At 35.4% G+C, this 27,580-nt stretch overlaps 4 protein-coding genes across 4 annotated transcripts in view; 1 reads left to right on the top strand and 3 right to left on the bottom strand.

Moving 5' to 3' along the window:
* Window positions 1–1,329: 1,329 nt before the first annotated feature.
* Window positions 1,330–7,622, bottom strand: LOC122137832 (golgin subfamily A member 3-like). Its single transcript, XM_042726849.1, has 12 exons — window positions 7,615–7,622; window positions 6,732–6,890; window positions 5,558–5,675; window positions 5,417–5,467; window positions 5,256–5,333; window positions 5,118–5,174; window positions 4,971–5,030; window positions 4,832–4,887; window positions 4,613–4,706; window positions 3,262–3,405; window positions 2,030–2,124; window positions 1,330–1,941 (listed from the first exon to the last, which is right to left on the bottom strand). The coding sequence occupies exons 1-12, from the start codon at window positions 7,620–7,622 to the stop codon at window positions 1,374–1,376; spliced, it is 1,488 nt and encodes a 495-aa protein (XP_042582783.1). The 3' UTR covers window positions 1,330–1,373.
* LOC122137879 (inositol 1,4,5-triphosphate receptor associated 2-like) lies at window positions 7,554–9,009 on the bottom strand. Its single transcript, XM_042726881.1, has 3 exons — window positions 8,829–9,009; window positions 8,620–8,727; window positions 7,554–7,827 (listed from the first exon to the last, which is right to left on the bottom strand). The coding sequence occupies exons 1-3, from the start codon at window positions 9,007–9,009 to the stop codon at window positions 7,643–7,645; spliced, it is 474 nt and encodes a 157-aa protein (XP_042582815.1). The 3' UTR covers window positions 7,554–7,642.
* Window positions 9,010–10,669: 1,660 nt separating this feature from the next.
* Window positions 10,670–22,188, top strand: LOC109093495 (RNA polymerase-associated protein CTR9 homolog). Its single transcript, XM_042728605.1, has 23 exons — window positions 10,670–10,850; window positions 11,572–11,670; window positions 11,748–11,987; window positions 12,082–12,199; window positions 13,432–13,521; window positions 14,075–14,331; window positions 14,409–14,516; window positions 15,690–15,926; window positions 16,020–16,109; window positions 16,196–16,324; window positions 16,410–16,593; window positions 16,693–16,781; window positions 17,747–17,932; window positions 18,024–18,111; window positions 18,210–18,358; window positions 18,448–18,564; window positions 19,685–19,830; window positions 19,919–19,990; window positions 20,115–20,397; window positions 20,488–20,642; window positions 21,015–21,111; window positions 21,199–21,305; window positions 21,532–22,188. The coding sequence occupies exons 1-23, from the start codon at window positions 10,806–10,808 to the stop codon at window positions 21,926–21,928; spliced, it is 3,483 nt and encodes a 1,160-aa protein (XP_042584539.1). The 5' UTR covers window positions 10,670–10,805; the 3' UTR covers window positions 21,929–22,188.
* A 1,560-nt stretch (window positions 22,189–23,748) lies between these two features.
* LOC109060613 (eukaryotic translation initiation factor 4 gamma 2-like) overlaps window positions 23,749–27,580 on the bottom strand; it is a 42,011-nt gene continuing 38,179 nt past the window's right edge. Inside the window, exons 17-22 of the mRNA XM_042726848.1 lie at window positions 27,319–27,534; window positions 26,967–27,225; window positions 26,234–26,438; window positions 25,930–26,138; window positions 25,421–25,542; window positions 23,749–25,334 (exon numbers count right to left, since the gene is read on the bottom strand). Coding sequence (XP_042582782.1) covers window positions 25,269–25,334; window positions 25,421–25,542; window positions 25,930–26,138; window positions 26,234–26,438; window positions 26,967–27,225; window positions 27,319–27,534 — 1,077 coding nt within the window. The 3' untranslated portion in view covers window positions 23,749–25,268. The remainder of the gene's footprint in view (window positions 25,335–25,420; window positions 25,543–25,929; window positions 26,139–26,233; window positions 26,439–26,966; window positions 27,226–27,318; window positions 27,535–27,580) is intronic.

The raw sequence follows: 27,580 nt of genomic DNA, 5'->3' as shown, positions 1-27,580 counted from the left end.
TGATATGGCTTTTACACAACAGTTCAGTAAACAAACTTGGCTCAAATACAGCTACTTGTTCATTCCGGAATGAATTAGTGGGTTTAAAAGGATCATTTGAATGATTCAATGTCTCACTCATAACACCACAGGCATAACGATGTGAGCTACAGAAAGAGTCCTACTAAAAAACATCTTACTAAATAGCCTGAATTTGGAAAAGAATACTACTTATATTAATATATTACAGAAAAAAAATAAGTGTAATAAGCTAGTATGCAATTCTGATTCGCAGCCACTGAACACATAAGAATTCAAGGAATGTTACATAAAACGTTACTAAAAGTTGCCATCATACAAATGAACTGCTTCAGATTCATCTGAAATGTTTTAGTAACTTAAGAGGTAAATAATACCGTTTTCAGAAGAAAGTGGAGTGAGGACGCTCTCCTGAGCAACAGACTCGGATGTGGAAAAGCTACAATCCACCAGGAGCCCAGTGGCTACGGATTGAGACATACAGAACGACTAGAACAATACAAACAACATGTTAAATCAATTATAACATGATGTAAACAGATTATATACTTTATATACTGTACGTACATATTAGTAGCCAAACGTTCAGAATAAATACGATTTTCTTAATCTTTTATGCTCACCAAGGCTGCATTTATTTGATCAAAAATACACTAAAAACATAATATTGTGAAATATAGGACAGTTTAAACTATTTTCTATTTAGACATATTATAAAATGTAATTTATTCCTGTCATGTAAAACTGAAATTTTAACACTCACTACTCCTGATACATTTTTTTTTTCAGGAATCTTTGATGAATACAAAGTTCAAAAGAAGAGCATTTATTTAAAAAAATATATATAAATCTTTTGTAAGATAATGAATGCATTTACTGTAATTTTTTTTTATGCTTAATATTTTTGTGGAATCCATGATGCACTACTATTCAAAAGTTTTGGGGTAAGCAAGATCAAGAAAAATAGTTTCATAGTATTCAGAAAGGATGAATTAAATTGATCAAAAGTGTAGACATATTCATAATGTTAGAAAGATTACTATTAAAAAAAGCTGTTAATTGGACTTTCTTCTCAAAGAAAGAAAGGAAGGCTAAATGTATCACAGTTTAATCTTAGGTAGCAAAAACTTTGTTTTCAACATTTATAATAAGAACAATTATCAATAATGGAGCACCAATAAACTGAGCACCAAATCATCATATAAGAATTATTTCTGAAGCATCATGTGAGTAATGACTGCCGAAAATTCAACTTTGCCATCACAGGAATAAGTAACATTTAAAAAAAAAAAAAAAAATTCTGTATAATATTATATTATTACCACATCATAACTTTTCCATGCATGTGGTGCAAGTCATTCCATGCTGGTCCATACCTGTGTGTTAGCAGAGATGGTGGCCTCCAGGGCACTGAGTTGACTCTCAGTAGCATCAGCTCTGCTCAGTGCTTTCTCGACCATCATGCTGATGGCCTCTATCCTCTCCTTTATCCTCTCTTCGCTGCTCATGAGCACCTGAGCTGCCCGCAAGGCCTGCGAAACCATGTCCTCCACTTTCCTCAGAGATTTCAGCAGCTCTTCTGCACCCAAATGCTCTGCTGATGAATCAGTGACTACAGCCACGTCCCTAAAGTGAATCTGAGCGTCATTGCAGGTGCTCGTTCCCTGGTCTTTGAGAAGCACCTTCATGCCATGCTTAGTTCCTTCCAGCCTGATGTGATTGACTTCCAGGCTTTGGATCGGCTTCTGAATGTCCATCACAGTTTCTTGTGGAACTTGGGCAGCCTGGTTCTTCTTGCCCTCTTTAATCTGACCAGTCCACCAGGTCATGGCGGCCGCTATGTGGGCTTCCTGTCTCTGATGCTTGGCCTTGTGCTGTCCTTGCGCTGCCAACGGTGTTTCAAGAAGCTCCAGCTCTTTCAGACTGGAAAGCAAATGGACAACATGCATCATGCAACGCAATGCAAAGCAATGTTAAAAGATGGCAGAAGACATCAGAAGTGATTCCTTACAGTGTGACCAGCTGATGCCTTGAACTGCCATGTTGTTGTTGCTTCTGCAGATAGAGTCTCTGTAATTTCTCACTTGCACTGTTACTAACTTTGTCCTGAAGAGCACATAACACAAAACAAGAAAGTACTGCAGGTTTGGAATGACACGAGGGTAAAATTAAATGTTTCAAATCAAATTTTAATTTTTGTGTTGACTACAGTCTTATATTAGCATCGAGATAGTATTATAGTTTTTTCATTAACATTTTGAATTGGCTATTTTTATATTTTGTGTTTCAATTTAATTTTAGTAATTTAGTTTTACTTGTGCTTTGCCATTTAATATTATTTCTATTAGTTTGAATTTAATTTAATTTTAATTATTTTAGTACATTGAGTTAAACTAAACAATGCCAATGTTTCCTGAGAAACTGGCTGAAATAAAAAGTTTATATTATTTGTATATTTTATTTTATTTTACATTTCTTTAAAGTAATGAAAATGATTTTTAAGGTCTTTGTTTTAGTTAACTTTAATAAGCCTGGCTGACTCAGCAGATCATGGTTTAATTTTACAAAAATAATCTAGTTTTTTATTATTAATACATTTATTCATAATAATAATAACAACAACAGGTGCAAGTTTACCAAATAAGCCAGGCTTATTTCAGTTAGTCTGACTTTTTAAACCAAATCAAGTGACAATAAGTCAGACACTATAATATTAAAATATAATAAAGTTCATTATTTAATATTTAGTTAATGCTTAAAAGATCAATAGTCAATAATTTACTTACTTTCATCTGTAATGCTTTCCCCAGGACAACAAAACAACATCAACAATTATGATGATGATGATAATAATAATAATAATAATAATAATAATAATAATTATGTGCCTCCTGGATTTTGGTTTCATTTATTAAATGGATATGCACTTTTTAAATATTTGAGCTGATAATACTATTAAAAGAAAATGTAAAAGCATAACAAAAACAGACAAAGACATTTGTAAAAAATTATCATTAATAAATTGTAAAAACATTAAAAATGTTAAGTTATATCAAATTACATATTCATGTCACTTACACTAATAATAAGTACAATGTGGTTATTAATGGGCTTTTACAGTAAAACTTCTACTAATAATAATATTAATAAACTGTAAAATAACTTTCATTCACTGTTACTGTTTTAGTAACTTCAGACAAAGCAGCCAGTATATCACGTGGATGTTGTGTGAATGTTGCTCACAGTCTCTGAGAGCTGTGTGTGGAGTATATGGGAAATCTCTACAGGTTTGATCTTCTGGAGGCTTTCAAAGTCTCCTCTCTGAGGGACGCTGGGTAAGATCTGGCTCAGTGAACCACTAATCAACTCCATAGCCACATTCTGGGACTGAAAGAAAAGAGGAAACCATGATGTACAGCCATTACATTTATTTCGTTTAAAAACCACGACACGAGATTGTTTGACAGTTCAGTAAATTGCTAGAAATGTAATGAGATTAACAGCGATTATGAGAAAGGTATTGTTTTTAAACAACAGTTCAATACACGATTAATCAAGTAACTTACATTTTAAAGACATAATGGCAATTTCTTCATCTATTTCTGGGCTGCCAACGAAAACTTTAAAACACAGCTAAAATAGAATCAATACAATACTGATGCTTCAGTTCAGAAGGAATCGGTGATGGTTTTGAACCGAATGATTCAATGATTCACTCAAAAAGACAGTCCCAGTAAACAAAACAAAAAAAGAGATTTAATTTTGTGTAATATGTTGATAGACTACGAATGTAGATTTGTTAAAGTTTCTCTAGGCATTTAAAAAATCATTAATTCTTTTTATTTCAATCTTTAAAACAACAAAAAAACAAGAGTACCTTAAAACTTTCTAAATTACTGGCAACATACATGGATTAATCCCCTGAAATGTGATTTAATTTGTCTTATGATATGTTTATTTTTTATTTTATTTTATTTTTATTTTTTTTGCTTTTATTTAATTTTTATTATTTTATTGTGTATTATTGTATTATTGCTTTTATGACGCTTGGATTTATTGTTGATGTGTTTAACAGTGGAAAGGTGACAATGTTTGTTATTTGAAAGGTGAAGTAAAGTGGTAAAAAAAAAACCTCTACTGGTGTAAACATTTAATTTGCAGAAAGGCTTCTTTCCCACATCGTGGGCGATTGTTTGCTGTTAGATTGTGCATCAGTGTCAGAAATGAATGGGGACCACGGGCAAAAATGCCACCAAAATTAACAAAAATGTCTCCCTGAAAGTAACTTTAAGGCTTTATCTAGTGCAATAAGCAATGATTTTGTGATGATATTGCAGCTTTACCCTCTAATGAGTTTCTGTTTTGATTTATTTTATGATTTTATTTTTTATTTTTTAACATAAATGCCATGACAGATGCAGCTTATTTAATGGTAAACATGTTGGATGTTGATTCATTATTGTTATCCAAGTTATATTTAATCTCTAAAAACACTATGAACTTTTATAAAGATACATTTGGCCATTAACTTTTAAATAATTCATGCATCGGAGAGATTATTCACTGTAGCAGTAAATGTGAAGTGGACTGTTACCGGTTGAGCTTCCTGAATCTCATGGTGCAGAGACTGATGGTTTGTCACATCTGTCCTCTGTGGAATATGAGAACTGATGTGGTATTTATTTAACCTGCCAAAAATGAGTACATTTAGAGTATAAATAATGATACATCTGGTTGCTTTTCACAAATACCAACTGATTTTTCCTGCTAATGAAACAACAGAGTGACAGAGAGGTATATCGGTGGTGTTTACCTGAAGAGTGCTTGCTCTGAGTGCTCTTGTAGCCTCATCAATTCTGACTGCAGGCCCTTCAGATGCATAAGCAGACAGTTACTGAACAGCCAAACTATTCTTTCACATGGTCACAAGCATATTCTCAAAGATGGAATACCTCAATAATTTTGTGACTTTCAAAGTGAGTGTCCTTAAGCCTTTCCAGCAGGATGCTTTTCTATGTGGAATAAACAACAAGTGCTATAAAGAAAGACAAAATGTACTCAACACAGTGAAAAAGGATCACCGCAGAGTTTAATATCACCTTTGTAAGGTCCCTGTCTTTCACAGCCAGCACCATATGAGATTCTTCTAACTCTCCCTGTGAACATGATCAGACTGTATTAATATACTGTAGCTCACTCTGTGGTCATATACAATGCACACTTACACATTCTCTCACCCTTAATTCAGAGTTTTCTCTCCTCAGTTTGTTTATTCGATCTTCAGCAAGGTTCCTCTCAAGGGTTAATTTTTCATTCTGTGGAAGATATTGTGATTTAATGCATAACAGAACTATTTCGAAATACTTATTCACAATGTATGATTCTATAAAGTCAATACCTTTTCTTCAGTTGTTTTGATTAGGGCTCTCAAGCGCGTGCTTTCCTTTATCTAAAAGACGGATCAAGTCAAGATATTGGGTAAGAATTGTCATTTATAAAACTAGTGTCATATGATTTTAAGAGCGTGAATGATTCATACTAAGGCACAGTTGCTGGCCTGTGCTCTTGCGGCTCTGTTCTGGCTCTCTCTCAGTGCACATCTGGTTTCATCGAGTTCCTCTGAAAGGGATCGGGCTCTTACTACAAACAGCTGGGTACTGGTGACATTTCAAAGAAAAAGAAAAACTATAAACATCATCCTTATGTTGTTATATTGATTATTTATTTTATCAATTATACTGATACAAAAGGAAAACTCCTGAAAATGTATTCACCCTCATGCTATCCCAGATGTACATGAGTTTCTTTCTTAATCAGAACAGATTTGGAGAAATTTAGCATTAGGTCACTTGCTGCAGTGAATGGGTGCCGTCAGAATGAGAGTCCAAACAGCTGATAAAAGTAATCCAAACAACTCCAGTCCATCAGTTAACATCTTGTGAATGGAAAAGCTGCATTTTTGCAAGAAACAAATCCATCATTAAGGCCAAAATACAAATCCATAATCCATAATAACGCTTCCTCCAGTGAAAAAGCATATCCCCTGTTGTCCTCTCACATCAAAATCCACTGTTTTGGACTGTTTTTGCCTGTAAATGGTACTTGACCAGATGACTTTTCACTGGAGAAAACTATAGATAGTGGACTCGTATTTTAGCCAAAAGCAATGGTTTGAAATTCAATTATCTTAATGGTGGATTCTATCTATCTATCTATCTATCTATCTATCTATCTATCTATCTATCTATCTATCTATCTATCTATCTATCTATCTATCTATCTATCTATCTATCTATCTATCTATCTATCTATCTATCTATCTATCTATCTATCTATTTATTTATTTATTTTATTATTGCTATTATTTAAAAAAAACATGCAGCTTTTCACTTCACAAGGTGTTAATTATTGGACTATTACTTGTTTTGATGTTTTTATCAGCTGTTTGGACTCTCATTCTGACGGCACCAATTCACTGCAGAGGATCGATTGCTGAGCGAGTGATGTAATCTTAAATTTCTACAAATGTGTTCATACGAAGAAACTACATCTACAACTATTCCTTTAATATATTTAATTTAGTACTTAGTGTAGAGAACGTTCCATTGATATCTATCAAGTCATATTTTTATGCATATACACACACACACACACACACACACACACACACACACACACAGATTTGTGGTAAGAGAGGTGCATTTAGTGGACACCTGGCCAGTTTGGTGTGCAGCTGTGACACCTCCAGACTGAGCTGCAGGATGGTGTCCTCACACTGAGAAACGGTCCTCAGAAGAGTGCTGTTCTGCTCACTCAACCTGTGCTGGGTGTGTTTGAGCTCAGACACTAAACCTGACAGATCTCCAGACTCACTGAAACCACACAGAAATCACATGCTGAAATCACAGGTGCTCTTAAAGACCCAACAAAATCAAAATGGTGCTTGTAGTCCATCTATAAAGAAAACTGCACCAGTCAAGCCATTTCTGGGCTCTTTAAACTGTAGTACAAAAACAAAGAAAAAATCACTTAACTGACCAATGACATTCAGCTCCATCTGTAAACGTGGCCTCGTTTAAAGGAAGATGATATTCAGTCCCTATGGGGACAATGTGAGACTAGTTTAAAATGTCACAGTTACAAAAGAATTATAACTTTTATTCAGCAAGGATGTATTAACTTGATCAAAATTCCACAAAAAGAAGAACAACTTTTTCAACAGTTAACAGAAATATTTATTAAGCACAAAATCATATTAGAATGATTCTTGAAGGATCATGTGACACTGAAGACTGGAGTAATGATGATGAAAATTCAGCTTTCATCAGAGGAATAAATTACATTTTAAAATATATTAATATACAAAATTGTGATAATATTTCACAATAATAGAGACTGTATTTATAAACATTAAAATATTCTTGACCCCAAACTTTTGAAGGGTGTGTAAGCTTTAATTTTTATTCACTTACCAGTGATAGATAATTTTCTTAAGGTTGATCCTGTTTCCTGTTTTTTATCCTCAGAAGCCCTATGCATAAATCACACTTTATAATGTCTCAACTTAAAATTAGTCACATCACGTCATATACATACCCTGACATTGTGTTTTTGTCTGTATCTCTCACCCTTCTTGGCAGCACTGAGCGATCCACTCTCTCATGGTGGTGTGAAACGTATCTCTACTAACAGGTGGATCCTGGTTCTCTGGGTCCAGCATATGTTGTAAATTGGTCAGCTTGTCCTGGCCGGAGCTTTGGAGCGTCATGGACTGAAGATACTGCACCACAGTGGAGGCACGAACCTCTCCTGTAGATAACAGAGAGACATACTGTTCAACTGTCTGTACATTCAATAAATTAATAAATAAATAAATAAATAAATAAAAGAAGCAGTTTTTAAATAAAATTTTTGTCATGTATTTTCTAAATTTTCAGCATCATTACTTGAGTCTTCAGTGTCACATGATCTGAACATCAATATGCTGACTTGGTGCTCAAGAACATTTCTTGTTATTAGCACTGTTGAAAAAAGTTGGTGCTTAATATTTTTTCATTTGTTTTTGTGGAAACGGTGATACTTTTTTGAGGATTCTTTAACAAATGGAAAGATCATTTATTTATATAATTCTAAATAAATATATATTAAAAATTAGAAACTTTGGCATTTTTTTAATCAATTTAATTAATTTTTCAGGATTCTTTGATGAAAAAAAAAATTAAAAAGAACAGCAAATATGAATAAATTGGGGGAAAAAAGCAAAGTAATTAATTTTTATTATATACACACACACACACACACACACACACACACACACACACACACACACACACATATAATATATATATATTATAATATATAATTATATATATTTTTTAAAGTATGTACTTACAGTATATTATGTGTGTGTGTGTGTGTGTTTGTGTGTAATGTCTTTACTGTCACTTTTGATCAATTTATTGCATACTGTATACTGCATCCTTACTAAGTAAAAGTATTTAAATTAAATAAAAGTATTAAAATAAAAGTCAAAGCCCCCACACTTTTGAAGTAAGATTTGCAAGTCTGCATCTATAGTAGTGTTTAAAGAGGAAACCGTACCTTTGCCGGTAGTGTCACATGCTTCAAACGTTATATTCAAGAGTTCTTCCTCTGAAAAGCCATTGGTATCAGCACAATCACACAGAGTCCTGTTTTCTGATGTGAAATCTAAAGCAATGTAAAGACACAGATAAGATGACTGTGATTACAGCTGCTCTCTCAGAAAATACATATGATCGTATCAAAACACTAACAAAGCTTCAGATCACCTTCACTGCTCTCAAGCAGATGGCAGGGCTCCACTGAGTATGTTCCAGAGTCGACGGAAAGGCTTGGGATCCCGCGTCCATCACACCCATGATTCTGTGATACGAGCCTGAAAGAGGGAAGATGGGGCCCAAAGTCTTCTTCTAAAGAGCCCTGATGTCCAGTCGGTTTCTCTGAGGCCATAGCCACTGACAACCAGAGAAATTAAACTCAAGAAACTGTGACACCTCAATACCCTTCATTTTATTCAGAGAAGGACTTACATTTTCCAGAACTACTGAAGATGACCTAATGAGATCTTCTGTTTCATGGTTTTAGTGAAATATGATAACGACAACAATTGAGACATCAGTAATAATAGAATGATATATGCTATTTTTGGCATGAAACACAATGTAAAATTACATACCTTTTCAGATGAATGTGAAAACACACAAGAATGGCATTATCAAAACAGCATGGATGATCTGTTGACAATCATACATATAGTTCATTCTTACACAGGTTGTGTATGTGCAACATCCTTGTTGCCTGTAGATCTCAGTGCTTCTAAAAGCAACAGCTGATCTTTAGAGAGCCTTTGCCTCTTTTCATCAGAGACGCACACTGGCACACATCAAAACCAGATGACACGGCTACCTCCCCCAAACGCCCTCCACTCACTGTCTGTGTGCTTCTAGCAGGACAGAACAATGCTGTAATGGACCATTTTAATTAACATTCGGCAGTTTTCCATATCAAATGTTTCAAGGCCAGCACTCATCACTGTTAGCACCACTCACTTATTGTCCTTATCCATTTCACCAAACGTATTTCTCTTAGTCAGCCTTTAATGTTGAAAATGTATTATTACTATTATTATTATTCCATAAAATGTTATATCTAAATTATGATTTTCGATATAATTAAACTGTTGTCATATCATTTTCTATGTATAATTATTATTATAATCTACACAGTATTATACTACTTTCATTGTTCTTTTATTATCTTAATATAAAATTTAATGATATTAATTTAAATATTACTTACCTATTTAATATTATATTATAATTCTAGATACAATTATACTACTATTATAATGTCATTGTATATTTGTTATTGTTATTATTATCATATCGTTAGATACAAATATAATATCATATCAAATATGCTTGACTACTACTATTATTTATCTTTAAAATATTATATTAGAATTTTACATATATTAAATAATATAATTTCAATGTATTATTACTATTATTATTATTAATCCTCTATATAACTTGTTATTATAATTTTATATTGTACTATCATCATATAATTGTATATTTGTCATCAACAATAGTATCAATATGTAATTATAAATGATAAGTAATACAGTTATCCTCCTTTTATTTCGTTTTATATTTATTATTATTATTATTATTATTTATACAGTATGATAACAGTAGTGAAGTAGTTATGAGAATAGTAGTAATTATATATAAAATTATATAATAATATTCATCATTGTACATTTGTTATTTTTATTATTAATTATCTTTCTATTATTATTATTATTATTATTATTATTATTATTATTATTATTATTATTAACATAATATTATATTATAAAATTAGAGGCAAATGTACTTTTGTCGTATACGTAGCACACGTGTTGTTGTTTTTGTTGTTACTATTATTAATTTGTCACTCTATGTCTAAATATATCAAAATACTTTAATAAATATTTGTATTTTTAGTCGTTTGTCGCGTCTCGTGATCATTTAGTGGCGACAGAAAGGTCTTTAAAATGTTGAAACAAAAAAATCCTAATGTATGGATTTTCGAGGACTTTTAATTTGAAGCGCTCGACGCTTACCCGGAAGTGCAGTGTATTTTGTTGTTCAGGTTCAGTTGGTGAGTGTGTGGGGCTGCCGCCGCTGATCATCTCCACTGGATACAAACAAGTACAAACCAAAAACTGTGATATTGGGTTTTTGGCTTGAGTCGCAGCCATGTCTCGGGGCTCCATCGAAATCCCTCTCCGGGACACAGATGAGGTTCGGACCTGTTTATTTATCTCTCCGCGGCGCTGAATATAATTTGATCACAGCTCTGTGAATAGCTATCATCTGCTAACATGCTATCATTCACGCGCTTTTGATAAGTTGACATAACGTAAAATTAATAAACTAACAATCTTGGACGACAGAAATAACCCCGTGAGCCTTATGCTACTCGGTCATAACTCATACAGCGAAAAACTCTTAATGAAGTTCATGTCTAAAATGCAAATTATTGAGAACCAAGCTAATTGTACAAACTAGAATATAAACAAACATGTCAGGGGTAACTTATACAGGAGAGAAGAAAAATTACAGCAACATTTTATATATTAAACAGTGCAGTTTATATTGCGTACGTTTACATTTATACATTTTTATCACTCAGTTTGATTTTATGAATATGACAACGCGGAATTATAATCACAAGCTTATACCATAATATAACAACAATCCAAGCATCATGTACTTAACTTTAAAACAGTGAACTAAATCATTTTCTCCAAGTATGGTGGACCTTATTTTATTCCCAAAATCAGTGACAAAAAAACAAAAAAAACTTTTACGTCAACTGAAGCTATCCTATATTTATAGTATGATGTTATTATATGGTTTTTTTTTTTTTATTATTTATTAGAGCTCTACTGTCAGTTTTAGCCAAATCCACTGAATTTTATCGTCCTCGCTAATGATCATTACTTTGTGGTTTCTCTCTCAGGTTATCGAGCTTGACTTTGACCAGCTTCCAGAAGGAGATGAAGTCATCAGTATCCTCAAACAGGAGCACACACAGCTGCACATATGGATTGCGCTCGCTGTGAGTGACAAGCTCGTTTACCGTGACATTTTTAGGATTTCTGGGTGCGCTAAAACCTCACGACTGTTTCTTTGCAGTTGGAGTACTACAAGCAGGGCAAGACGGAGGATTTTGTCAAGTTGCTGGAGGCGGCTCGCATTGATGGAAACCTGGATTACAGAGACCACGAGAAAGACCAGATGACGTGTTTGGACACACTGGCGGCTTATTATGTCCAGCAGGCTCGAAAAGAGAAGAACAAGGATGCGAAGAAGGACCTCATCAACCAGTCCACTCTTCTGTACACCATGGCAGACAAGATCATCATGTATGATCAGGTAAATGAAGGTCACGGTTTTCATAGTGAACTCTGTTACCGTTTTGTTTTTTGTGTTGTTGTCTTCAGCCTTATGATATTTCTCATTTCTGCAGAGCCATCTGTTGGGAAGAGCTTGCTTTTGTCTCCTGGAAGGAGATAAGATGGATCAGGCAGACGCTCAGTTTCAGTTTGTACTTAACCAGTCAACAAACAACATCCCTGCGCTCCTGGGTAAGTGTGGCACATGGTCATTATATACTTAAAAGTCTGATTTAAAATCAACTTGAAATCACAATTCACTCTATTTTTCCTAACACTGCAGATTTTGTGTGGGTCTTGAAATATCTTAAAGGCTCTTAATTCGCCAGATATTTGTTTTTGTTTTAATCATAAACTCACATTATTTTGATCAATTTCTCATAAAAGAAGACTTATTATTTTATGCGATTTTGCTTGAAAAGTCTTGCTTTACAGTGTTCCTTTGAATCCTTTAAAAGTCTTAAATTCAGTTCAAATTTAAGGTCATAAAAAGTCTTAAAGGGATACTCCACCCCAAAATGAAAGTTGTGTCATTAATCACTTACCTCCATGTCGTTCCAAACCCATAAAAGCTCCGTTCATCTTCGGAAGACAATTTAAGATATTTTGGATGAAAACCGGACTGCCAAGTAAATAACAGTGTCAAGGTCCAGAAAAGGTAAGAAAGTCGTCAGAATACTTCATCTGCCATCAGATGTGCAATCTGGGTTATATGAAGTGACAGGAACACTTTTTGTAAGCGAAGAAACAAAAATAACGACTTTATTCAACAATTCCTTTGTCAACGTACAGCATACGGTGATATGGAGAGACACAGAGGAGAACGTTGACAAAGGAATTGTTGAATAAAGTCGTTATTTTTGTTTCTTCGCTTACAAAAAGTGTTCCCGTCGCTTCATATAGCCCAGATTGCACATCTGATGGCAGATGAAGTATTCTGATGATGACTTTCATACCTTTTCTGGACCTTGACACTGCTATTTACTTGGCAGTCTATGGGACAGGCACAGGCCTCCCGGTTTTCATCCAAAATATCTTAAATTGTGTTCTGAAGACGAACGAAGCTTTTACAGGTTTGGAACGACATGGAGGTAAGTGATTAATGACAAAATTTTCATTTTGGGGTGGAGTATCCCTTTAAATGCTATAACAAAAGACTTAATTGTCATTTGAAGAGGTCTTAAATTGCATTTTAAATTTCAAATTGCAATATGTCCTAATTTGATAACTAAACTCCATATTACATCATATTAAATGCGAGTGCTGCATGCTCCAATTCAAAACATGTCAATCTTGCGCATTCTACAGGATCAGGTTTCAGAGTAGATCGCAGCCATTGATTATTGCACGTTTATGCCAAGCGTTTGCTATTAATAGATGTTGTCTTGTTATGGATGATTATTTATGTTTCTGTCCTTCAATAGGAAAGGCGTGTATCTCCTTCAACAAAAAGGATTACAGAGGAGCTCTAGCTTACTACAAAAAAGCACTTCGCACTAACCCAGGCTGTCCAGGTGAGTCTGCCAGATGTGTTGAACATACTAGTGCCTGTTCCTTAAAACCTGACCACTTCCTAGATAGTTACAGTAGATCAGTTTGTTCAAATCTAATATTGACAATATATGCATGAAATGCTTCAATGCTATATGTATTCTAATATATATTTAAGGCATGTTAAATCAATAGAATTCATAAAACTTTAACATTTGTATAATTTGTTTAAATTTTGGTCACACTTAATTTCAATAGTCAGTAGTTTTATACATTCTACTTGCTAGCTGCCTTTAATCTAACTCGTCACAGTATTAGTAGACTATTAGGTTAGGGCTAGTAGAATAAATTGAGAAATACTTGCAAATTTTCTTATATCTAAATCTGACTATCAAAATAAAGTGTTACTAAAATTGACTATTTTATAATTAATGTGGAATGTTTATTCATGTATTTTCAGAATTTCTGCATTGTTTTTATGGATTTATGATGTAATACAATTTATCATCAAACATGCATCTCACACATTAACAATTGAATATTTTCAAATGTAAACAAATCAAAATCTTGTTGCAGCCGAGGTGAGACTAGGCATGGGCCATTGCTTTGTCAAGCTCAACAAACTGGAGAAAGCTCGCTTGGCGTTTGGCAGAGCCCTGGAGCTCAACTCCAAATGTGTGGGAGCTTTGGTGGGTTTGGCTGTGCTGGAGCTCAACAACAAAGAGGCCGACTCCATCAAGAACGGGGTGCAGCTGCTTTCCAGAGCCTACACCATTGACCCCAGCAACCCCATGGTGCTCAATCACCTCGCCAACCATTTCTTCTTCAAGAAGGTAAAGCTAGATCTCTCTCGTGATCTACACTTTTGAAGTGGAGATGTTGTACTTGATACATGCTTTGTGTTTTTCAGGACTACAGCAAAGTGCAGCATCTGGCTCTTCATGCTTTTCACAACACCGAGGTGGAGGCTATGCAAGCGGAGAGCTGCTATCAGTTAGCTCGTTCCTTCCACGTCCAGGTAAGAAAGAGACTTTCTCAATCAGTATAACATGTAATTGTGTCAAAGACATTAAGATGACCGCATCAAAAGAAATTTACAAAAGGGATTTTATGTCCATAGAATGCACATTAAATGTAAGTAAAGTGTCTACTTTTAAGATTTCAAATACGTTTTTGGAGAATAAAATGTCAAAATTTGGTTGAAATAATGTTACATTGTCATTCAGTGTCACACAATATTAATATAAAATTCAAACACCATGATTATTCTGACATGTTTTAAATAAGTAAAAAATTCTTACTGACAAATGGGCAAAACCTAGGAAAATTTTTTAAATTACAACTAATTAGTATTTGGGGTGAAAGTAATTAGTCTTTTTTTATGTCGTAAATTGATTTTTGTTGTAAATATGCCTGGCACGATTGTTACACTGAATGACATTTTGGTGGGTCTCTTCCTTTGTCATTTTTTTTTTTTTTTTACTTTTTTTGGGGGGGAAACAACAACAATTTAAAGCAATATTACACTTATTGTTTTTATGCTTAAGCCCTTTTTCATCTTTGAGCCAATTACTTGTATAAGAGAGATAATTAGCTGGGAATAATAGCATAATCAACGCTAAAGAGTATTATTTTTTGTATTTTATTCATATTTTAACTTGATTGATTTTTATTGTTTTAATTTTAAGTTTTAATACCTTTATTACACCCTTTTATTTTTATTTTTTACATTTCATGAATTAATTTTAATTAATTTATTACAGTTTAATTAATTTGTATTTCAGTTTTAGTTTCAGTAATTTTAGTACCTAAACTTGTTTATTTCACTAAGTTGACTTGGGAACATTTCTAATTTTAAATTTTTTTATATATATAAAAAAAATCTTATAGTAATATTTAACTGTGTTTTATTTCCATTTTATTTTAAATACAGAAAACTGTTTTTAATATTTTGTTTTAATTAAAAATCACAACACTGGTCTTATAATGATCAGTAGATTTGTATATAAAATAATATATAGAATATTTGTATTTACTTTTATTTCTTTACTTTTTTTTTTTACATAATGCTTTGCATAAAGTGTAAAAACATTATTCGACCTTGCCAATACATCAGTCTGTCATTCAGCTTAAATTTCCTGCAGTGCGTAACACCAAATGCTGATAAACTTTCACATATCTCTGCTTTTAGGAGGACTACGACCAGGCCTTCCAGTACTACTATCAGGCCACTCAGTTTGCGTCTTCTACTTTCGTACTACCCTTCTTCGGCCTGGGCCAGATGTATGTATATCGTAGAGACAAGGAGAATGCTGCACAGTGCTTTGAAAAGGTCCTGAAGGCCTATCCCAACAATTATGAAACCATGAAAATCCTTGGGTCACTTTACGCCACGTCAGATGACCAGGAGAAGAGAGACATTGCTAAAGTATGACATCACTATATATCAAACACTACATTAAAAAAAAAAAAAAAAAAAAATTGTCAGAGATTGTAAGGCTGCTATTTTTTTTACTAATAGGAACATTTGAAAAAAATCACAGTGCAATATTCCGATGATGTGGAAGCCTGGATTGAGCTTGCCCAGATTTTGGAACAAACAGACATTCAGGTAACCGTGTCATTCCTACATATGCTTGTGTCTGGACTCATCCAATGGATAACTCTCTAACACTGAATCACCCATCTTTCCTGCAGGGTGCTCTTTCTGCATATGGCACGGCCACTCGTATCCTCCAGGAGAAGGTCCAAGCTGATGTTCCCCCTGAGATCCTCAATAATTTGGGTGCTTTACACTTCAGATTGGGAAACCTTGGCGAGGCAAAGGTAAAGAGGGATTTTTAGTTCTAATTAAATGAATGTTGAGGTTCTGCTGTTCATTACCACAGAAAACATCTCATTTTCTTTGTAGAAATACTTCCTGGCTTCTTTGGAGAGGGCAAAAGCTGAGGGTGAGCATGATGAGCACTACTACAACGCCATCTCCGTCACAACCTCCTATAACCTGGCCAGACTCTATGAAGCCATGTGCGAGTTCCACGAGGCTGAGAAACTCTACAAGAACATCTTGAGAGAGCATCCCAACTATGTGGACTGTATGCATCATCTTCATCATCATCGCAGTATTCATTTTGTGGATTTTTTTTTTTTTCAAGAAATGGTCAGTTCACTTGATTCATTTGAATCTGTAACAGGTTACTTGCGACTTGGAGCGATGGCACGTGACAAGGGAAATTTCTATGAAGCTTCCGACTGGTTTAAAGAAGCCCTTCAGATCAATCAGGTTGATAGTTCTTCTCTTTATACATATGACTTAACATATATCGTCAGTGTTCTAGGTCTGTATTCATTCAAATAGACAAAAAGTCAAACAAAAAAAGCTAATGTGAGATATAAACCACAGCTTGACTTCTCAGTCACAACGTGATCTTCTTCAGTGCCTAATTGCAATACCAGGTGCAAGAGTCACCTTAAAACAAACGAAGAAAGATCACATGGTTACCAAAAATCAATTCAGTTAATTAACAAATTATCATGTTTCCTCGGAATTCCATTGGTTCTAGTTTGTTGAGGTAAATTAACTAGTAGTATAATTCTCAGTTGATTAGACTTATTATCATTTACTAGCAGTTTTGCTGAAAGTTTAACGATAGTTTCTTATTTATAATGCATCTAATTTCATCATGTGCATTTTTTTGTGTAATTGTGTGGCGTAAGCAACTATGGGATCTTTAAGGTGACTCCTCGTACCTGGTGATGTAATTAAGCACTGAAGAAGGTCATCTTGCGGCTGAAACTGAGTAAAGCAGTTATTTTAGAATCATCGTTTTTATAAAGTTTGCTGTATTTTTGTTATTCATTTTAATTAGTTACATTTTAGTCATTTTGTTGTGTTTTTGTCGTCTTTAGTAATGTTTTTATGCATGTATGACTGTTTAGTTTTAAATAAATTATATTCAGTATTTTTTAGTTTTTTATTTTTATTTTATTTCAATTAAGGTTTATTTTATTTCAAGTAATTTTTAGTTTTAGTTAACTGTAATATTACTGTAGTAAAGCTGTGCTGTGCACTTGCATTTTTAAATTTTTTTTTATCCTATAATAAAAAAGTTATTTTTTTATTTTTTTTTTTTGCAACTTTTGGCCTACTTTGATTATTTTGGCTTATGCACCTAGACTTTCTCGAATTTTTATTTTCAGGTTTTTGGAGATTTCTTCAGGTTTGTATAAATATATTGTGTTTTGCAGGACCACCCCGATGCCTGGTCTCTGATTGGTAACCTCCACTTGGCGAAGCAAGAGTGGGGTCCGGGGCAGAAGAAGTTTGAACGCATCCTTAAGCAGCCCTCCACTCAGAACGACACTTACTCGATGCTGGCGCTGGGCAACGTGTGGCTCCAGACGCTGCATCAGCCCTCTAGAGACCGAGAAAAGGTGCCTCACGTCATTCAGTTGACAAAAAAAATCATGTGTTATCACAATTAGTTGACTAATTTATTTACTTTTTTTTTTTTTTTTTTTGCAGGAAAAGCGGCACCAGGATCGAGCTTTGGCGATCTACAAACAAGTTCTGAGGAATGATTCCAAAAATCTATATGCTGCCAACGGCATAGGTGTTTTATATTAGTTATCTGTAACTAGCAGTATAAACACATGTAATAGTGATTAACCGTTAATTTCATCATAAGCATCTTTCTTTCATGTGGCACAGGTGCTGTGTTGGCACACAAGGGTTATTTCCGAGAGGCACGGGATGTTTTCGCCCAGGTCCGAGAGGCCACGGCAGAGATCAGTGATGTCTGGCTGAATCTCGCACACATCTATGTGGAGCAGAAGCAGTACATCAGTGCAGTGCAGATGGTGAGAGAATAAACTGAAGGAATCGTCTCCTAAAGAGGAGGGTTTTGTTCTGGATCTGTACTCAAGTCCTGTTTTTCCTGTCTTGTTAGTATGAAAACTGTTTGAAGAAATTCTACAAACATCAGAACACAGAGGTGCTTCTGTATCTGGCCCGAGCGCTCTTCAAATGTGGCAAGCTGCAGGAGTGCAAACAGACTCTTCTGAGGGTGGGCAAATCCTAATATCACTTGGCAGTTTGTGTTTCCCAAACTGGGTTTTGTAAGTTCATGTAAACTAATAATGAAGTAAATCATGAAAAATGTCCAAAATCATTTTAAGTAAAAAATAAAAACAACAATTTAATACCAAAATAAAACATGTTTTATGAATAAATATTTTATTAGGCATATGACCATGACAACATTGAGACACTATTATAGTTTTTATTAATATTTTGAATTAGTATTATTTTATTTTCAGTTTTCATTTAATTTTTTTGCTGAAGTTTAAGTAATTTTGTTGTTTTGTCATTTTTATTATTTCTGTTTTTAAAATATGGCTGTATAGTTAAGCTAAATAAAAAAAAGAAATGTTGCCTTAATAGTTTTTATTTATATTTATATATTATTTATATATTTTATTTCAAGTTTTTATATGGTTTTAGTTAACCATGAACACGTTAGTATTCTTTTTGTGTTGAATTATAAATCAGGCTGCTGGATATTATATGGCAAACAACTTATATGATTATGCTTACATTTATTTATCCATTGCATAATTCGTTAAATAATAAATAGTATTTAACATATTGCTTATTTAGTTTTCTGGTAAAGTGGAACCCAGTGTATTATACTGGAATGTACATATATTTAAAGCTGTTTTTCATCAAAACAACATGGGATTAAAGCCCATATATTTATTTTTATGATTATGTATTATTGTATTAATTATGATTCTTTTTTTAAAACTATATATTGGTAACACTTTACAATAAAGTCCTATTAGTCCATTACAATTAAAGCATTAACTAACAATGAGCAATACATTTATTATAGTATTTATTTATCTTTGTTAATGTTAGTTAAAATACAAATACAACTGATGATGGTTAGCTCTTGTTAGCACAGGTGCATTAAATAATATGTATAAAATATAAAAGTTTGATTTTAATGTATTAGTAAATATCAAAAATAGGATTAATAAATGCTTTAAATGTTTTTTTTCATTGTTAGTTCATGTTAAAAAAATATAGGTAACTAATGTTAACAAACGGAGCTGCCTTGTAGAATGTTACCAAATATTTTTGCAGTCCTAATTGTGAGTTTTTTCTGGTTCTTTGACTCTCAGGCCCGGCATGTGGCTCCCAGTGACACAGTGCTGATGTTTAATGTGGCGCTGGTGCTGCAGAGGTTGGCCACGCTGGTGCTGAAGGACGAGAAGAGTAATCTGAAGGCTGTATTGAGTGCGGTGAAAGAGCTGGAGTTGGCTCACAGGTACGTGAACTCCAGGACCTCCAGCACGTGACGCACTACAGCTTGAAGCTCTCATATGGCTTTCATAACTTTGTTATTGTTCTCACAGGTACTTCAGCTACCTCAGTAAGGCTGGAGACAAAATGAGATTCGACCTAGCGCTGGCCGCAAGCGAAGCCAGGTAGGTTTGTTGTCCAGACATGGGATATATGAAGTTTCCTGATACAGCATGCCCCAGTCAGATGTGGTCTGACACCTCCCATGAAAATGCATGTATCGTTTCAAATGTATGTTTTCTCTTTCAGGCAGTGCTCGGATTTGCTAAGCCAGGCTCAATACCATGTGGCCCGAGCTCGGAAACAAGATGAGGAGGAGAAGGAGCACCGCGCCAAACAGGAGCAGGAGAGAGACCTGCTGCGGCAGCAGATGCTGAAAGAACAGGAGGAGAGGAAGAGCAAAGAGGCCGAGGAGCAGAAGAAGCTGCTGGAGCAGAGAGCCCAATATGTGGAGAAGACCAAGGGCCTGCTCAACTTCTCAGAGACGATGAAAGCAGCAGCGAAGGAGAAGAAGAAAGCAAGCAGTGGACGGGTCAGTCCAAACGCTTCAACACTCTTTTACACACCCTATCTTTTTTTTTTTTAAATGTAATGAAATGTTCATGAATTTTTTTTGTCTTAGCGCAAGAAAGGAGGTGACTTCGATGACTTTGTCAACGATGACTCTGATGAGGACCTGCCACTCAAGAAAAAGAAGAAGAAGAAAGCTGAGAGTGGGAGTGAAGTTGAGGATGCTGGGGAGGATGGAGAGAAGAAACCCCGTAAAAAGAGGAGGAGGTAAACTTTAATAACAACATATCTGCTCAAAGAGTTTTAGGTCACGTCTCCAATAGTCTTCAGTTCAGAGGATCATGATTCAATTACATATATGCCAATCATAAATTAAAATATAAATTATTCTATAATGATATTACTTAATATGTAATAATTACATGATTATAGATATATATTATAAATATATTTTTAAAATGGAATATTGGAAAATTTATTAAAGGTGCAAAATGTGAGCTAATCTAATTAAATAATTATGAATTATATAAATTTAGTTAATGAAAAAATTATATACTAAGTTTTTTTTTCTGAACACCTGATTGGAGTTTATTCTGGGTCAGGTTGAGTTTCAGTGTGTTTCTCTTGTTGTTTCCTCAGACCAGCTAAAAGAGAAGATGAAGGTTCAGATGATGAGGAAGGAGGCTCGAGGCCTAAAAAGCAGCGCAAGCCCAGAGAGCGCAAGAAGATCGAGAAGGTATCGATGCTCGGAGCACCTAACATGAACATTTGACCTGTATGTTGAGATTTAGTTGTAATTGCATTTCTCTCTTTTTAAACCCAACCGGAGCGCATGCCGCCGTCTCTTAAAGGGAAGATCAAGTCCAAAGCAATCATTTCATCCTCTGATTCCTCGTCCGATGAGGATGGCCTGAAAATAGCAGAAGACAGGTGAGAGACGTCACTTGAGTTTGCTTGAACTGCCAGCATGAGCTGAAATTTCACAATATCTATGACCGAAGCACACACATCTCAAAATCGAATCAACAACCTCGTCCCCATCCTATGTTGTTTTCTTTGACTTGAATGCACGTCACAATTCGGAAAACATCATCTGTTGCTAATTCTGTTTCATTTAGGATTTATTTATTCCTTAAATGGTCTGTTTTCTGTCTAGAAACCCCAGGGACAGCGGCTCTGCTTCAGACGACGACGTAGGCCACAGGAAACGCATCGCTTCTGACAGCGATTCCAACGAGGAGCGTAACCGGTCGGGCAGTGAGGCCGGCAGCCCCCAGCGCTCTGGAAACTCAGACGAGGATGAGTCTGGCAGCGAACGTCCGGTGAAGCGGAGGAGACCACAGCAGCAGTCCGACTCTGAGCAGTCAGACAACGCAAGCAAGAAGAGCCACTCCGAAGGGTCTGACGATGAGTCTCAGGCCGGATCTCCAGCCGCCGCTTCAGATCGAGGCTCGGAGAACGAAGGCTCTCCGCAGAGGTCCGATAACGACTCTGAGCCGGAGGGGTCCAACAATGAAGCCTCCAACAGAGGATCTGATGATGACAGTGACTGAGTTTGTTTTGGAAAAAGAAAAGTCTTTGTTCTTGTAATGTTCAAATCATAGTACGTAGTTATGTGTCTTCCTGGATAATGTTTCTCTTATTTTACACAATGTTTTATTTTTCAGTTTTCAGTCTTTTGAGTAAGAAATGCTTTTTTTGTTGAGCATTACAGCATACACTCTGCTCTGTAGTCTAAAGGGACAATCACAAGCTGTGATTCGGAGTTGGTGTACAATATGAAATACCTTGGAATAAAAAGTATTTTGAAACATTTTTCTAGTTTGTACTGAATCCTGGTTAATGATGGGTTTTTATACACCCCATAGATTCAGTAAGGTGCTGGAAATGTTCCTCTGAGATTCTGGTTTTCTGAGACACAGTTGCTCAGATTTGGCAGCTTCACATGCATGATGTCAATCTCCTGTTCCACCACATCCCAAAGATGCTCTACTGGATGGAGATCTGGGGACTCATGATTTGAGCTCTGTGTCATGGCGTGTTATCCTGCTGGAAGTAACATCACAAGATAGGTACACTGTATCAGTGTTGGGGAAAGTTACTTTTAAAAGTAATGCATTACAATATTCTGTTACTCCCTAAATAACTAATTACGTTACTTAGTTACTTTAACGTTAAATATGAGCAGGGCTTAATTGTTTTTAATATAAGAAGTTCTATTTATAGCAAATGTAAAAGCCCTTTCATACCAAAAAATGTAATGAATAAACCTCAGGCTAAAGGAAAAGTAAATTCACATCTGTACAGCAAAACACAGGAGAAGGTTCAACACTCTTCAGCAATAAAAACAAAAACAATGAAGCCATTTTTAAAGTCGTTTTTGCTTATTAGTATGGTTGAACTGGATCATCAAAGGTCAGCAGCAAAGATATTTGTGTTATTTAACATTTCATTATTGCAGGTTTGCGTCATATTCTGAGTTTGCATTTCACTGTTTTAATTCACTTTGATGAATACTAAATGTTTTTTTTTTTTTTTTTTTTTTTTTTTTTTTTTTTTTTTGCGAGTGGCATAAATTAATTCACATTTACATTTAGTCTAGAACTACATCGTGTTCACACAGAACACACAACGCCTCTGTACTTCTGATTTCTCCCAACATGGGGACAGGAGTCTTGTCGGTCAGTAAATGGGAAAACAAAGTAACTGGCGTTACTTTGTTTTAAAAAAAGTGACTCAGATATTTTCTTGTAAATTAAAAAGTAATGTGTTACTTTACTAGCTACTTGAAAAAAGTAATCTGATTACGTAACTCGCGTTACTTGTAATGCCGCACCCCCAACACTGGTGGTCATAAAGGGACGGACAGGGTCAGCAACAATACTCCAGTAGACTGTGGTGTTTAAACTATGCTCAATTGGTACAAAGTGCACCAAGAAGATATCCGCCACACCATTACAGCCTGAACCATTGATACAGGGATTTCATGTTGTTCATGCGACATTCTGGCCCTACCATCCAAATGTTGAGCAGAGATCAGCATACTCTTCAGACCAGGCAAGCTTCAGTTGTCTAATTTTACTGAGCTGTGTGAATTGTAGCCTCAGTTTTCTGTTCTTGGCTGACAGGAGGTTCAATATCATGCATTAGGTGTGAAGACCCAGCTCTGTGTATATTTTGCAAGACCCCCCTTTCCGTTAAACATACACTACTCAAAAAGTTAAGGATTCTATGATGAAAGTTCAAAATAAGTTTTTTTTATTTAAAATGTAAATCATCAGCAGCCAAATGTCTTTAATGTCACTTGCTGAATAAAGAAACATTAATTTCTTAAACATTTTTGAACTGTACTGTAGATGCAACAATCTGCAAATTAGATTTTTTTTCATTCTTTATTAGAAAATGTTTCCAACATGGCATCAATAACACAATAACAGCCTACCTATGGAAAGCACTTCACAATATGAATGAGATACACAAGAACTACAGAAAAACAAAATAGAAATTAACCGCTTTAAAAATGACATTACCAAGCATCATTTATGGGGCATCTCATATACCGTTACAGCACATTCTCTTAAAACCAAAGCATTTTCTTAGAATTCATTTCTGATTAAGGACTGTAAGCATTGTAAGCATTGTTTTCTTTATTCCTGAATAGTAAGAGACATTTCCGATGTCATCATTCAGTGCCAACCACAACTCAAAAAACAACAAATAGTGACAGTGAATTCAACCGATTCAGGGAAAAGCACAGCTCAGGCCTTCAGCAAAAAAATAAGAAACTGAACATTGAAGCATAACCATTAGTGTTATCCAAGGGATGGCCTTCAGTAAACAAGTCTGATGACAAATGTTCTTCGTTCCACATATTCATGCCCAAGCACACATGAAAGAAGGCCAAATAAATGCTGGTGTGTAACTTTATTGAAAGCAACAGTGGTACACTGAACATTCAGAGCTCTTTCACCGTACAGTAACACTATTGTTGTCCTACCTAATGATAAAGCTTTGATTTCCCCCCTCATGATTAAATAAATATGTATAATACCCATCATGGGAAAATACTGTTAGGTTGTAAAACAGTGATTTGTATATTGAACATCCATACCAAATTTTCTCATCTCGTTTCATCTTTATTTTACCAATTAAAATGCATTAAAAAAAAATTACACTTCTGTTTGGATCAGATTGTTGCATCTAAACAGACTGCGTTTGGTAATCCCTGAACATGCCGTAAAGAAAAAAACAATTCAAGTATCAGCTTGACATAGTGGAGGGGACACATATGGGCTGGGAAAAGAAAAACAAAAGGCTGCATAATTTCATCTCCCACATGGCTTTGTTCATTATTATAAAAAATAGGAGGGGGAAGTAAAAAACAAAACAAAAAAGAAGATTTTACAATCATAACTGGAAAGTAAACCATTTTTCCTGTTTCACAGACTGGAGCACCTTGCAGGTCTGGAGAGTTTTCATTAGACTCCACCACACTACTGTGAGGTATGAACGACGCATCCACTAAACGTTATGGTAACCGATGATTACTGAGGATTCTTTGTAACAAACATAAGTGAATATTGCAGCAACTCAAAATATGACACGGAGCAAAAGTGCATTTCTATAGTTTTGTGCTGAAATGAACAGCAGCAGAAAAGGCTCTTGCAAATACATGTTCTTAAAAGCAAAAAAATATAAAAGGATGCAGTTTTAAGCTGCTAATACCATTTATCTGTGGTGGGTCTGAACAGACGCTAGTCATTACATGCTTTAAACAATGAGGCCAAAGAGAAGCGTGAAATAATACGTTGGCTTGGAACAGCAGCACGGAATGGAGTGTGGCAGGTGAAAGGAGAGATGGTGAAATTTAAAGTCAAGGCTTTGGCTGGTTCTTTAGTCAGCTTCCTCCTCAGACTCTTCCTCTTCTGCCGTCTCCAGCCAGGTGAGCCACTGGTTCACCTAAACAGTGAAAAAAAGAGAAAAAAAGTATGTATGTGTCTTTCAAAGAAATGGTGTGTAACCGTTTCAGGCAATAGGATAATTACCTGGAACAATGCTTTCCCTTTCCCTGGAAACTCCTGTGTGATATCTTCTTTCCACGCTAGGAAGGCCTCTTCTTCAATTATCTCCATATCATAGAAGTAGACAAAGTAGCGCAGTAACATTCCTAAGGAGATAAGAGACCATTAAACATGGGAAAACAAGCATTTCCTCTGTATACTTCACTTCCAAGTCTTGGTAAACAAACTCCAAGGTTCCCACATTTTAGGTCAATGACTTCAAGCATTCTGTATTATTTAAAATATATAAATTTAATACTAATTATTATTATTATTAATAAAATGTTATATTTTTTACTAATATACCATGGTATTAAATCATCTATACTTAACAAAATTTTGGGTGGGGGGGGGACAATGATTATATTACTATATAATACTTCCTTCAAGTCTGGGGGAATTATCATAATTTAAGATTTTAAATTATCAGAAGATTTTTAGCCGTACCTATCATAATTTAAGATTTTCAATTATCAGAAGATTTTTAGGCGTACCTTTGGGAAAAGCATGGGCGTTGCAGTGGACCTGTAGCGCATAGAGTGCACTGACTTGTAGGTCCACGTGTTCATGCAGGAATTTTTGCATCACCGGTTTGAAGGCAAGTAGCAGCTGCTTTTCCTGGTCGAGCTGCTCTTTCGTAGGTGCAGATAACTGGTCGTCTCCTTCAGTGGAACACATCTCGTGGAAAATGTACTGCAAAAAGCTAGATCAATTTTGGGAGGGTTAACCAAGTGTCCATATAACAAACCTTCAATCCATTTACAAGAAACGTTTGAGCCAGCAGGTCCATCATCATACCTGGTCATCAGAATGTTAACGAAACCCTTATCAGTGTGCAGTTTTGGAGAAATGTTGTCCTTGATCCACTTGTAGATGGTTTGCGGGGCAGGATCTACTTGAATTTGCTTCAGCAGCTCCTTTTCCAGCTTCATCAGAGGGAATAAGAAGCTCAGGCCTTTCCCCTCCAGAATCTCCAACATACGATCTTTGTTTTGATCTATTTCTGTTGGCAGAGACAGGAATATATGATTCATATTTTGTTCTATTATAAAAGTGACTGGATTTGTTAGCGTTTAACAAATCTGGCAACTGAATTTTCAATTTCAGAATTTTGGCAACTGAAAATGAGCCCAAAACAATTATGAGAGGGCCAAAAATCAATGTTTGTCATGGTAACATTTAATAAGTAATGTTTTTCAGTTTCAACTGCGTCAATATCTATTTCGTGCACAGTACTTGGATAAACATCAGCTGTGTGGATGCTAGGTCTGGGTTGACCATCAACTCCACATGAATTGATCTTTATTTTGCTGAAGGGAGATTTTTAGTCTGTGCTGTTTTCAGTTGACGAATGAACAAAACTTCACTGAATGTTATTTGCAGTTCATTTGAAGTAAACTGTAGATGTGTCAACCCAGTTATCATTCTAAAAGCATAAATACATACTAACGTTAAGTTGATTAACTTTAAACTTCTCAAATCAAGGAGCCGTGCAAGTATGACCATACAGGGAGAAAACCGAAGCACATACCTGGCAGCATCTTCTGCATGTTGACCTTGCTCTGCTGGAACAGGTCGGTCAACCACTCCCGGTCTTTCATTTTGGCCATTTGCTGCAAGCAGAGGAGGAAGAGAGGAAAGTGGGTGCCATTCTCCAGAGGGTGGGCCAACTCTGCCATGCTCACAAGCTCAGCAATGATCGCCCGGGCAGCAAACTGAGCCAGGTAAGACTTCACCAAGGGAACATCCAACTCGATCTTGGGACACTGATCCAGAACACTGAGGAAAGCCTGTAAAAAGATATCATTTGAGGAAATGATGAGTCCCCGTTTCAGTCAAGATGCTGTGAGGGTGAACTTCACTGGTGAAAAGTGTATACAAACCTGCATAAAGTTCTCCCCCGTGACCAGTCCCTCCATGCGGAGTGTGTTGATCAGAGTGCTGACATGCTCTCGGTCCTCATCTGGGCTCTCCAGTGAGCACATGATCATCTTACTCAACATCTCAGGCAGGAAGTGTTTGGGAGCTTTCATCTCTCGCACTCCATTCACTGCATCATTCATGTGTTTGCTGCTCAAGTAAGCAGTCACAACATTCTCCTGCAAGCAAATTGAGGGAACAGCTCACTCAAAAGATGGTTTAATT

This window comes from Cyprinus carpio, chromosome B7 (assembly GCF_018340385.1).
Source record: "Cyprinus carpio isolate SPL01 chromosome B7, ASM1834038v1, whole genome shotgun sequence".
Taxonomy (NCBI): Eukaryota; Metazoa; Chordata; class Actinopteri; order Cypriniformes; family Cyprinidae; genus Cyprinus; species Cyprinus carpio.
This window is presented reverse-complemented; position numbering and strand designations above follow the sequence as displayed.

What these genes read in the sequence shown, in the direction of transcription:
- LOC122137832 (XM_042726849.1), bottom strand. An exon ending in AAGACAGGGACCTTACAAAG is followed by an intron (nt 5,031 to 5,117) that starts GTGATATTAAAC and finishes TATTCCACATAG; the next exon opens with AAAAGCATCCTGCTGGAAAG. An exon ending in AAAGTCACAAAATTATTGAG is followed by an intron (nt 4,888 to 4,970) that starts GTATTCCATCTT and finishes ATGCATCTGAAG; the next exon opens with GGCCTGCAGTCAGAATTGAT.
- LOC122137879 (XM_042726881.1), bottom strand. Translation starts at nt 9,009, where the DNA reads ATGGCCTCAGAGAAACCGACTGGACATCAGGGCTCTTTAGAAGAAGAC. An exon ending in TCTGCTTGAGAGCAGTGAAG is followed by an intron (nt 8,728 to 8,828) that starts GTGATCTGAAGC and finishes ACATTGCTTTAG; the next exon opens with ATTTCACATCAGAAAACAGG. An exon ending in ATGTGACACTACCGGCAAAG is followed by an intron (nt 7,828 to 8,619) that starts GTACGGTTTCCT and finishes TGTTATCTACAG; the next exon opens with GAGAGGTTCGTGCCTCCACT.
- LOC109093495 (XM_042728605.1), top strand. Translation starts at nt 10,806, where the DNA reads ATGTCTCGGGGCTCCATCGAAATCCCTCTCCGGGACACAGATGAG. An exon ending in CACTAACCCAGGCTGTCCAG is followed by an intron (nt 13,522 to 14,074) that starts GTGAGTCTGCCA and finishes ATCTTGTTGCAG; the next exon opens with CCGAGGTGAGACTAGGCATG. An exon ending in GAAACCTTGGCGAGGCAAAG is followed by an intron (nt 16,325 to 16,409) that starts GTAAAGAGGGAT and finishes TTTTCTTTGTAG; the next exon opens with AAATACTTCCTGGCTTCTTT.